We start from the raw sequence: 13,472 nt of genomic DNA, 5'->3' as shown, positions 1-13,472 counted from the left end.
TGCATTGCAAACAAATAAAACTAGACATTTTCACAGAATTAACATCACTTTTTACTCTTAACCAACAGATGGTTTTAGTGAATGACTGAGTTAAAGGAGAAGTTGATCACATAATGACATGTTTTATTAACATCTAACAAACAGAAGGTTTTGCATGTTTATTGTTATTATTTTAAACCTCAAAGTTATTTGTTTGTTTGGATTGTTTAAAAAGCCCCTTAGTTTGATATTCTATCTAATACAGATTATGCAATGACACGCATACTGTACATACATTATTGATTTGTGGTTTACACTGTAAAAATTATGTGATCAATTAGTCATATAAAATATGACAAGTTTTAATGCAAAGTGCGTCTGATGTGTTTTCTTGTAAATTAGCATTTTATCAGGCTCTTATATGTTTAGATGCAAAAATTTCACTTTAATGGCAATGAAAAGGTTATTAGTCAGTAATTGTCTTATTTTCACAAATGCAACTTATTTGATTGCTAAAAACATTATTTTGTGTATTTGGTATAATACAATGTGTTCACATGGTTTATGGTTAAAAATGTGTTTTTTCCACATACCGTACATTTTTGTAGCTCCAGATATCCTGCCTTCCTCAAACACTTTGATTTTGTACAAAACTCATAGATCTGAAAAGCTCTGTGTCCCTGATTGGCCAGCTAGTCTGTACCTTGTGATTGGCCTGAATACCTCTGACATCAGCCAGAAATGTGATGCTCCATGTTTGAAAGATTCGCTCACAATGCAATGCTGACAGGAGTTAACTTACAGGATGAGAGTCCAAGCGGGAGGAATTTTGATAATGACCGGAGTGTCCACGTCAACAGTAGTCCAAGAATAGAGATTTACGTTGGAAATGATAACTCACGTCATTGTTTACCTTGGGGGTGTACCTTTTGCGTATCGTTGCATATCAAAGGAAATGAAAAATCGTGAATCAGACTATAGTTGCTCTTTAAGTCATTTTATTGGTATTTAACAAATTTGACTGACTTTCGCTGCAAAAACTCTAAGTGCATGCAAGCTTTTTTTAGCAAAATCCTCCATTTAAAAAACAAATCCTCTTCTTTATACAAGACATAAAGAGTTGCAAAATCACTAAAGATGCAACCAGAAACATCTTAATTGATAAACGTCAGAATGTAAAAATGATAAAACTGAACCACACATTAGGTGGTGACGTGATGCCTGTGGCTGCAAAATTCGGGTTGTATTCAGGTCCAAGTAATCACAAGGGAAACAAGTCACCCTTTACGGCCCTTTCTAAATAAAGGTAAGGCTCAAAAATAAAATATATGTGAAGAGTTTGGTTCCAAAACGCGATAAACGCCATTTTTGGAAAAAAAAATGAGTTACTGCCAAAATCAGTATTATATCAGGTCAGTAGTTAAAAGTAAATTCTTAATTTTACGAAAAAACCATTATCCGCCGTGTTATTCTGTCATCTTTTTTCCCAAAATGCGATAAACGCCACTCCTCCTTTTTTACAGAATAAATCCATTCCTGAAATTACAGCCCACCAGTCACGCAATGTAAACAAACAATGGTGGCGCGCTAAGTAGACGGAGTCCTAGTTTTCCTCATCTACTTTGTACTTTGTGATCAACAAACAAAACAAAATAATACTTTAATTGCATTGCTAAACCTGTGATGGTTTTCTGTGACGGGAAAGAAACGTAAGCCATCAACATCTAATAATTTCCGCGAGAGGCACTCGGGTGCTTGTTCTCCCGACAGCATCAAGCTTCTCATGCTAAAACATTGACCCCAGAGGATCTTATGAAAAACTTTACATTATTTTACTTAAAGTCAACGAAAATCTAGCAGGACCAAAACATTTTACAGCTGATCGCTGTGAAAAATGTAAAGAGACAACGTCAAGTATAACCGCTGCAATGATAGTGATCTTAATATGACAAAGTAAGTGTTTTGGTTAATGACATTAATGTTTATATTTTAATCATTGTATACCACTAGTCAACTAAATAAATATAAAATGGTAAAGATGAATGCACATTTATATATTGATTTAATAGATTTATAGCATTTTAAAATAAAAAACTGTCATGGATTTATTGCATTTTGTGGAGAAAAGAATTCGTTTTTATAATAAATCTTTGAAAATCAAGTTATAGATTTGAATTTTTTATGTTTTTATAACCTAAAGATGCTATGTGAAAGTTTGTAACAGAAAATAGTGGTTTTCATCTTGTCACTTTCTTGGTATAGAAAACACGTTTTTACCGAAATTTGTCAACATGGATTTATTGCGTTTTGGAACCAAACTCTTCATATGGTTAACCTTCTTTAACTGAATAAAAAACAAATAAAATTGTCATTAATCCAGTTCTTTATTCATGCACAGAGGACTTTGCTAAAAAATCAACATGTAGTTCAACGGATTCTGCCAACAAACCACTATTTCTGAATGATCAGATTTTTTTGCAAAAAAGTATTTGATGAAATATTTGATAAACATAAGATACATGCCGAGAGCATTCGGTTAATATCATTAGCTCGCTTTTGTATAATATTAAACTGTACCTGTCAAAATGATTGTTACCGTGTGTTATTAGTTTTGCCAATGTCGCGACTGGCCAATCAGAATCAATTATTCCAAAGAGCCCTGTAATAACCTATTGTAATAATCAAATATATACACTTAACTATGACAAATAACCTAATGTGTTAAAAATTAAAACTGTAAAATTGTCAGTAAACATGTTTCTATTCTGTGTATGTCAAAGGTTGTTTTCAATTCATTCTTTTTTGCCCAGAAGTAAAAAGTAAGAAGCAAACTTTTTTAAAAGACTTTGTAAATGTGTGTGTCTAATAATGAGTGTGCAGGTGAGATAAATGGTGTCGGTAATGCTGTGTGATGCCATTCAGCTCTACGCCTTGAGCAGTCAAGAGGAGAATGAGAAAAAAATATTATCATTACCATTTCATTGCAAATTGTTTTAGCATGTATATTGAAATAGCCCCTGTGGAGAATATGAGTCCGCTGAATTAAATTAGAAATTTGCACAGAGAGGTTGAAGAAACAAACGAATGGACGGCCAAGTCGTGGATTGTGAAAGATGACAGTGTTAAGTTGTGTGTTGTGTTTACTTCTGTGCCACCTTCAGCAGATTTGCCTGGTTATCTGTACTTCACTAAAGTGTGAACAGTAAAATCAATATTTCACTCTTCTTTCTGTCAGCTTAAGATGGATAGAGGCACTCTGGCCTTCACACATACATTCAGTACAAACACACACAAATGTGTAGCCAGTGATTCAACTTGAGCAGGTAATGGATTGCACGCCATACTTCTATAAGTGGACTTTAATGAATGATGGATATTATCTTTCTGTCTCATTTTTGCTTTCTCTCTCTATTTTTGTGAATCATTCTTCTTCTTCGTCAGCCCTCCTTTCTTCTAAGGTAACAAAGTGACTCAGGTGTTGAAAGAAGAGCAACAAAAAGGTGCTGGATGTGAGAAGCTATATGATTATATAAGCTATGTTGTCTATTATAAAGAGGGCACATTCTGTTATTACCCAGAATGCTTTGCATGGCGATAGAATTCAAAGCTAAGAGTATTGAACCTTCTAACTCATAATGAAAAGTGGTTTGAAATCAGTCAGTGCTATTATTAAGCCATCATGCTTATTGAACTGGTTTACAGGCACATTAAAGATGCGACAGTAAAGTGTCTTTAAGGTAGAGAATATAATTGCTTGCTTTATGAAGTGATAAAATGCACATCAATTTTAGCACACACACATACATTAGGAGTAGTGTTTTAAAATCAGCATGTGCGCGTTTGTGAAGGTATGTGTGTGTTTTCTGCGGAAGCTGAGATGAATTCATTTTCACCGTGCTGTAAAACAGGAGACAAACACCTGTTATGTGATGCCTAGGGAAACTGCAAGGCGTAACCAGAATCAGAGACAGAATGCCATCTGTTTTACACTCACAAACACACATGTCGGTGAACACACGCATGCATACGAGGCATTTAGCAAAGGCTTGGCTTAATAAGAGATAACCCTTATGGTGGAAATTAGGAGTTTGATTGTACACTCACGGATCACTAGAGCATTGCTAAACAAGATTTAAAGTTATAGTTCACCCAAAAATGAAAATTAACTGATGATATACTCACCCTCAAGCCATCCTCAGTGTACAGTATGATTATTTTTTTTTCAGAGAAATCATTAGAAAATATCCTGGCTGTTTCAATTTTTATAATGGTAGAAAATGGTCCAAAAATGTCCATCCATTCTTTACAGAAGTAATCCACACGTGGTTAATAAATGCTTTCTGAGGGCAATCGATTAAAAACTTAAATATTTAAAACTTTACAAACTAAAATAAGTAGCTTAAAAAATGTATTGCAAAAATTAGCTAGCATTTATTTTCTTTTGCAATGCAATTCCCACTTTCCATGCATATGATGATTACGTCAACATAATTTTTGGACTTTTGGCTGTCAGGAATGTTGTTCCAGGACTAACAAGGATGTTGACCTGGGAATTTTTACATTCTGCAAAATCGGTTTCACCCACTGTGCACCGTTCAATTTCCCTCTGTTCCCATAAAACAGTCATACTTATGCAAAGTACAAGATATCTTGCAAAAACCAGTTTAAGACCGGGCCTTTTTACGCCTGGTCACTTCATGTGTTTTCTCTGTTCGGATAGATCAGATATCTGATTTTATGAAAACTATTCCATTTATATTCGGCCATATAAATGCATCTTTACTGAGCAGATAGGGGCTGTTTCTCAATGTCAAGGAAGGATCCTCGAAAGCCAGAATTTCGAGGATGCAACGTCATCGACATCCGTGAAAGGACTGTTCCAATGTCGAGGATCCTCGGAATTGCAACCTAGGACTGAGTCCTTCATCTGAAAAATATCCCATATACAGGAAAGATGCATATGTGTATCCTTCGCGCTCTTCACGCTCTCAAATCACCCACAATCCTATGCGCGCAGGGCCGAAAGCACACATTTTTAATGATGAAATAACGTGCACTTTCTAGCCTGTTCCATTTACGTGTTCTCCAAATTCTAAAGAGGAGCCTCGCCTAGGAAGTGACTTGAAAGTGTCAGGGTTTGAGACGGGGAACAAGAGAACCCAAGCGCAGGCGATATCGGGGAGTGAACATAGAACATTTATTAACTGAGACATGAAAACAAAAGCCCACGTGGGGGCAAAACTACATACAACATGATCTTATACAAACACAGACTTGACATGATAAACTAGACTCTAAAGAAAACATATAACTGAATGAAGACAGCAAAACAAGACACGTATGAACACAATAAACCAGCACAAGACAAGAGACAAGAGGAGATTAAATAGGGGAACTAAACGAGGGCAACACAGGTGCGAGGGATGAACTGATAATGAATAATTAACAGGGAGAACAAGGGGGCGGGGACTAGAGACGAGACGCCAGAGGCACATGACCCAATATACAAGGCCATGCCTCCACATGAAACAAGAGACTGTCAGAACCCTGCCATCACGATATATAAAAACAAATATAAAACAAGACTCTCATGGCAGAGTCCTGACAGTAAGGACTAGTCCTGCCAAGGAATTATCCTTGACATTGAGAAACGGCCATCAATCTGATCTTCTATTCCCACGCAAAATGTAGTATTCATTACTTCGCCTTAATAAACTTAAAATGATGCGTATACATCAATAGGGCAGCACTTACTATATGTTGGGCAAGGGCATGAGCTGAAGCGCGCAGTACAGAGCAGAGCAGCAGGAGATGACGCGATGATCTACAGATCAGGGGGGAAAGCTCTTAACAAAATGCTCTCTCAAAGTTTTATTGCTTTGTTTAATATAATCGAGTTTGTCATTGGACTATTTTATTGGTTCTAGAAAGCTTTTTACCCACTGTCGTCGCTCTATAAAGCACCGAGCATGCCGTCTTTGTTTGCCTTATGTGGGAGTGATAAAAAATGTGCGCTTAAAACATGCAAAGAAATCTGCCGATATTGGCAGATATTTTTGCTTGTTTTAAGCACACATTCACTTAAATTGTATATTTTTTGTCCAAAAACTAGACTTATTTTCAAAAATACTAAGTAAGAATGCAATTTTTTGCAGTGAATGTGGCTTCATAAACCATTTACATTTAGTCATTTAGAAGACGCTTTTGTCCAAAGCAACTTACAAGTGAGGTAAACAATAGAAGCAATTATAGCAACACAAGAACAGCAATACATAAGTGCACTGGAAATAGTGTCATAAAGTCCAACACAGTATACATATACAAGGGATTGTTAGTAATTTATTTTATTTTTATTTTTTTAAGAAGTGTAGAGATAAAGAGAAAGGTAAATAGAGAAAGAGATAAAGAGAAAGGGAAATAGAGAAAGATAGTAAGTCTGTTATTAGAAAGTGAGGTAATGTCGGAAGAGATGGATTTTTAGCCGAGTCTTAAAGACAGCTACAGCAGTGGTTCTCAAACTTTTTCACCATGCGGCCCCCATTGTGTATGGTGCATTCCTTCGCGGCCCCCCAAAGAAAATTTATGACAAAAACAGTTCTAAAACTTCACATTTTAATTAAACAAAACATTAAATTATACAACGTAGTGCTGCCTTATTTTTTTAGGTTTAATTTCACAGAATTCATGATAAATTTATGTATTTTATAAAATGTCATAAAACTGGGGCCCCCCTGGCACCATCTCGTGGCCCCCCTGGGGGCCCCGGACCCCAGTTTGAGAACCACTGAGCTACAGTGTCAGCAGATCGTGTCACGACCGGCAGATCATTCCACAGTTGTGGAACAGCTCCTGAGAAGGTACGCGATAATGTTTTATTCCTTTTTAGATGGCACCACAAGTCGTCGCTCGGTGGCAGAGCGCAGGGATCGAGAGGGTACATAAAGCTCTATAAGTAAGTGAAGATAAGATAAGGGGGTGGGCCTAAAGGCCAGGAGCAGAGCCTTAAAGGAATATTCCATTTTCTTAAAAGAAAAATCCAGATAATTTACTCACCACCATGTCATCCAAAATGTTGATGTCTTTCTTTGTTCAGTCGAGAAGAAATTATGTTTTTTGAAGAAAACATTGCAGGATTTTTCTCATTTTAACGGACTTTAATAGACACCAACACTTTATACTTAACTCAACACGTAACAGTTTTTTTCAACGGAGTTTCAAAGGACTATAAACAATCCCAAACGAGGCATAAGGGTCTTATCTAGCAAAACGATTCATTTTTGACAAGAAAAATAAAAAATATGCTCTTTTAAACCACAACGTTTCGTCTAGGTCCGGTCCAGCACGACCTAACGTAAATGCGTGGTGACGTAGAGAGGTCACGTGTTACATATATAAAACGCACATTTGCGGACCATTGCAAACAATAAACTGACACAAAGACATTAATTAGTATCAGTTGACATACAACAACGTAGGAACGGTCCTCTATCAAAACACTAGTAAACACAGGGGCGGACTTTCGCGTACGTCTTCTGTGACCTCTTGACGTGATGACGTATTGCGTGGGGTCACGCGAGCGCATCCCGACCGGATTTAGACGAGAAATTGTGGTTTAAAAGTGTACATTTGCCATTTTTATTGTCAAAAATGACAACCGTTTTGCCAGACAAGACCCCCATGCCTCGCCCGGGATCGCCCACAGTCCTCTGAAACTCCGTTGAAAAAAACCGTTGCGTGTTAAGTATTAATTGTTGGTGTCTATCAAAGTCCACTAAAATGAGAAAAATCCTGCAATGTTTTCCTCAAAAAACATAATTTCCTCGACTAAACAAAGAAAGACATCAACATTTTGGATGACATGGTGGTGAGTAAATTTTCTGGATTTTTCTTTTAAGAAAATGGAATATTCCTTTAAATTTAATGCGAGCTGCTATAGGAAGCCAGTGTTACTTGACAAAGAGAGGAGTGACATGTGCCCTCTTTGGCTCATTGAAGACCACTCTTGCCGCTGCGTTCTGAATCATCTGTAGGGGTTTGGTCGTGCAGGCTGGAAGCCAAATACATTAACAGTTGTCCAGTTTCATCTGAAAATGTTTTCCGCCTCCTAAAGTGGTTTGAGTGATCGGATTTAAATGAAAATGTTTCAGAGAGCATTTACACCTGGTCTTTTTACGGTCGGATAGCTATCCAATCAGAGAAAACGCATGAAGTGACCAGGTGTAAAAAGGCTCTAATATACATTTTTACTGCAATATATAAAAAACAGGTAACATTTTGCTTGCAGTTTCACAATGATGCTTGTTATTCGAGTTATGTATTTTAATAAAACAAGTTGTTGAATTATTGATTAGAAACACCACCATAAAATTGTCACTGAATATTATTATACAGTGTCAAATTATGAGTTTGAACATTACATACTCAGCACGACATAATATTCCATCCGTGACCCTGAGAAGTGATAAAACACTTTCACACTAAGCAGTTTAATTCCTCTGGGTTTTACTTTGAATGTATAATCCTGAATGTTTCCCTTTCAGGAAGAATATTAAACACTGGCGTTGGAAAAGAAGGATAAACATGCTGGCTAACCTGCTTACCGTCCTCCAAAACTTCACAGAGAGGTGAGTTTAATCTTTTCTAGATTTCATTCACTACTAGCACCCTGTGTTAAATCATATTCTGGTTTGTCAAGATTATTATGATATTTTAATAACTAAGCTTCTGCATTTTCTTTCATGGATTTATTCTGTCAAACAAGCTCTCTCTTGTAATTTCTGCTGTGTAAAATCCCTTTTATATTTATCAGGCCACAATTAGATCCCTGTTATTAACAAACCTGCAAGAAAGGTGGATTATGATCCTCTTTGTGCTGTTAGGAAATGAAGGGAGGTGGTAGTCAGGCGAGAACTCTGCAGAGGATTAATCCCACTGAGTCACTGTTATAATCGAGTGAATTATCATTATCTTAAGTGCTCACCCGCCCAAGTGTTCCCTCAAACGTGTTCGCATTCAAGTCGAGATATTAGTATGTTTTAATGCCTGCTAAAAGGCTTTGGCTGTAAATAGCAATTTTTCTGCTAGATTAATCTTAGCTATCTGTTTTTAGCTTCTGTGCTGTTTTTTCCTTCATTCAGCTCTGGGATGTTTGAATATTCTCAAACTGATTTGAATTTGTGAAAATTACATATAAAATGTGTGCTTTAAATGCCATAAAATGTAAGTATCAAGTTTCAAATAGTATTCCTTAAAAATATTAGAAATTAAGATTAAAAAATGTACTCGCGGTACTGTACAAGAACACTCCCAAAAATAAAGGTGCTACATGCGGTTCTTAACAGCATTTTTAAGCCCAAAGTAAGCGGAACCAGCTGTCCCCATCTTGGAAGCGTGTCACCACACGTCACCAGACAACCAAAAATGGGCAAAGATGCGAATGTGGGTGGATAGTTCACCTGTCACTCAAATGACCACGCCCTTAATTATGCAGAACTTTAAAGGGGACTTTTTACAAGACTTGTTTTAAGATGTAAAATTAATCTTCGGTGTCCCCAGAGTATGTATGTGAAGTTTTAGCTCAAAATACCATATGAAGAATTTATTATAATTGATACTTTGTAGGTGTGAGCAAAAATGTGTGTCTTTTTAAATGCAAATGAGCTCATCTCTGCACTAATGGCAGTGCTTTGGATAGCGCAGATTAAGGGGGTATTTTACCCTTTCTGACATCACAAGGGGAGCCAAATTTGAATCACCTATTTTTTCACATGCTTGCAGAAATATTGGACCAAAACTGCAATCATGATCCCTTCTTCTGTTCTTTTCCTCCACACCTGTAGGGGCATCATATGCTTATGTTTTTCCTTAGTCATAAATATAATAAACTGCCGCCACTCATCATTTTAAAGGTGTAATAGCCGAGGGAGTGCAGATATAGATATGAGAATAGAAAAGCCAGCACTTCTGTCATCCACAGAGAAATGCCGGAGGAGAATGTGGTCGTAAAATCTGGCTGACTATGTGCTGAGTGAGCACGAGTAAACAAATTGTTGTTACCATACACACCACTTTGCTTGTGTGTGTGTGTGTGTGTGTGTGTGTGTGTGTGTGTGTGTGTGTGTGTACCTGGGAATTATCACGTTGTGGGGACCAATTGTCCCCACAAAGATAGGAATACCAGTATTTTTTGTGACATTTTGAGGTCCCCATGAGGAAACAAGCTTATAAATCAAACAAAATGATGTTTCTTGAAAATGTGAAGTAGTAGAAGGGTTTCTGTGATGGTTGGGGTTAGGGAATGGGGTAGGTAAGGGGAATAGAATATACAGTTTGTATGGTATAAAATGCATTACGTCTATGAAATGTCCCAACAAAACATGGAAACCAGAATGTGTATAAAATGCATTATGTCTATGGAATGTCCCCACAAAACATGGAAACCAGAATGTGTGTGTGTGCGTGCGCGTGCGCCTAAAATTTACCAAAGGATACAATTTTAAAAATGGTGCAATGTATATTACTATGATTACATTAAAGGAAAACACCACAGTTTTTCAATATTTTACTATGTGCTTTTCTCAACTTAGACAAATTAATACATACAGTGTTTCCCATACATTGATTTATTTGTGGTGGCCCACCACAGAATCAACACTGGCCCCCACAAATAGAATTTTCATGATTACCATTTACATTTTTATTTCACTATTTAAAACAGCTTAATTCGGCTTAAAATATAATTTGATATATAATACAGATCAAATACAGATACAGATCAAAGAGTAGAAGTGAAACATATTTCAGGTGCCAGAACTAGATCAAACGCAAACACGACATGATGACGTCACATATATGCTAATTAGCGGGTGACGTCATCACCACCACAGTCTCTCAAAATCCTGTGGGAAACACTGACATACCTAACTTTTTTCAATGCGTGCACTTAATCTTTGTACAGGGCGTTGTGAATGTATTGGCATTTAGCCTAGCCCCTTACATTGTACGTTCACACAGTCAGAGACTTGAGCTTCCAAAGTAGCTCAGGCCGCCCGGTCAAGGACACTTGTCAAAAAGTATGGGGAAGCTTGTTGACGCTTTGGCTGCTCTGAAGTCTGTGACTGTGTGTCATTATGAAATGTTAATGAAAAAACTACATTGACATTAGAAACCTTTTATACCTTTTGACGTTTTTATAATTGTTTTGGTCACATTTGGTCTGGAAAAAAATAATAATTAGTTAAACGATACATCATGCAGTTCTACTGGCAAGACACAGACACATTTGAGTATCTTTCAGTACTAGTTAAAAATATTATAAATCATCAGCACCCACTTCAAAAACTAATCAGGGACACCAACTATACCAGCTATTTTATCCCATGCCTCGTTCTTTTGTAACTGGTCTCTATATGAAAATAACATCACATCATATACCCAGCAACAGCGATGATCAATTTCTTATTTTCTCTGAACTAATGTTTTGGTAGGAACAAAAGTTTACATCGTATGTGTCTCTGGAATCAGCCAGCGAAGAACGTCTAGGCTATATTCCAGTTGGTTGCTGGCGTTTTGACGCTGCTTGCGCTGAACCGCGTCATAGCTCATTACCATAAAGTTGAGCCTTTTTCAACCTTCTGAATGACGCTCTGGTCGCTCAAAACACCCAAAATGCAGCCGTTCATAAGCCACCAAACACTTCCATGTTTTCCTTATTATAAAGGCCCGGGGCGTCATGCACCATTTTTTTTTTAAGGGGGCACAGTGTGCACAACTCACAGAAATTTGTGCATACACAGACATCAAACGAAATATATTATAGAGCTTTCAGTCTTTTCCATGACACTTACATTTCTAATAATCTGAACACCCCTGCTTTCATGCAAAAACCTCCAAAATAAGTGTGTTGACCAACTTTCATACCAAATTCTATCAAATACTATTATTATTATCGGAATAATGACATATTGGCATCATATTTACATCTGAAATGGCATGTTTTATTTATTTAAGTTTTAATAAATGACTTTATGTCATTTATACTTTATGTTTAATTGTGTCATTAATGCATTTTGCACAACAACTGCATTATCCTTTGAAATTAATGTAATGAAAGTATTTAAACAACGAAAATTACACAAGCTATAGCCACGTGATTGATTTTAATGTTCGATAATGATTTAAAAAAAGTATGTTTAGATAAAAGTATTAGAGGAATGGATTTTTGCAGTAAATTTTACCTCATATGAGCATGTGTGATCCGCGCCCCGTGAACTCTGGCGAACTTTGGTGTTGTACCAAGAAGATGAATCTAGAAATCTCTACTAATATAACATCGAGACTGTCATTTTAAACCATACAGTTTTTACACAGAGGAGGTTAACTGCACATTACCGTACTGGGGTTTGGAAATGTTATGAGTGTTTCTTACACGCTTTAATTTGTCAAATAGCAAAATGCAGCAGCAACAACAAAGCTCGTGAGAGCGCTCAGACGCTTATGACGTCTGCGGCTGCACTAACTGCAGTGCCTGCCGCCAGAATAAGGTAATGTAACATGATCTAAATGGCAAAAATATCCAAAAAATGACAAGGATGCAGCACAGAATTAATAATTTTGAGCATATTAAACTGATTAAAAGTCAAATAACAGATTAATGGACGCTTTATTGATTTTGAGGTTGCATGCAAAATCTATTTGGCTTAAAAAACTGAGGGAGCATGTGCCCCCTCAGTTTGAATAGGCATGACGCCTCTGATAAAGGCTGTTACATTAGTAGTTACACAGGTAGGTATGGTGGCACAAAACAAAATGTGGCAATTTTTTAAGCAGATAAAAATCGCCATGTTTTATTTTGTGCCACCATACCTACCTGTGTAACTACTAATGTAACAGCCTTTAAATAGGGAAAACATGGAAGTGTTTGGTGGCTTTTAAATTCATCCCTGTTTGGATCCTAAGGAATGAATGGGGCTAGGCTAAATGCTAACACATTCACGACGCACTGTACAAAGATTAAATGCACGCATTGAAAAAAGATAGGTGTGTATTAATTTGTCTAAGTTGAGAAAAGAACATAGTAAAATATAAATAACTGTGGTGTTTTCCTTTAACTCTTTCACCGCCAGCGTTTAAAAAAAAAAGTTGCAGCCAGCGCAAGTGTTTTTCACGATTTTCACAAAAGTTTAATGCCTTCCAGAAAATGTTCTTCTTTAAATATATAAACATACAATATATCAAATGAAAGAACAGACCCTCTGCTTTCAAACAAAAAAAAACTTTTCATCCTACCTTCAGTAGTTTTTTGTAATCAGCTTTTGAATATGAGTAGGTTTCTGCAAAAACAACACATTTTGAGCAAAAAGCAGAGATAATTCAATTTTTGTGAGGGACTTTTCATAGAGATCCCATTCAGAGCCATCTTTAAAACAGACACGGACATGCATCAGTTTGCCATAGGGCAATACTTCCGGGTTTAAAAAGTTGCGTAAGGGCAC

General features: G+C 36.7%; 1 protein-coding gene across 7 annotated transcripts in view; it reads left to right on the top strand.

Moving 5' to 3' along the window:
* Window positions 1-13,472, top strand: part of sphkap (SPHK1 interactor, AKAP domain containing) — a 157,758-nt gene that overhangs the window by 58,036 nt on the left and 86,250 nt on the right. For all 7 annotated transcript variants that reach the window (XM_055173467.2, XM_055173465.2, XM_055173471.2 and 4 more), the window contains exon 2: window positions 8,520-8,603. In XM_055173467.2, coding sequence (XP_055029442.2) covers window positions 8,560-8,603 — 44 coding nt within the window. In that variant the 5' untranslated portion in view covers window positions 8,520-8,559. The remainder of the gene's footprint in view (window positions 1-8,519; window positions 8,604-13,472) is intronic.

The sequence above is a fragment of the Misgurnus anguillicaudatus genome, chromosome 15 (genome assembly GCF_027580225.2).
Source record: "Misgurnus anguillicaudatus chromosome 15, ASM2758022v2, whole genome shotgun sequence".
Classification (NCBI taxonomy): domain Eukaryota; kingdom Metazoa; phylum Chordata; class Actinopteri; order Cypriniformes; family Cobitidae; genus Misgurnus; species Misgurnus anguillicaudatus.
Note: the sequence above shows the minus strand (reverse complement) of the source record. Positions and strands in the feature narration are given on the sequence as shown.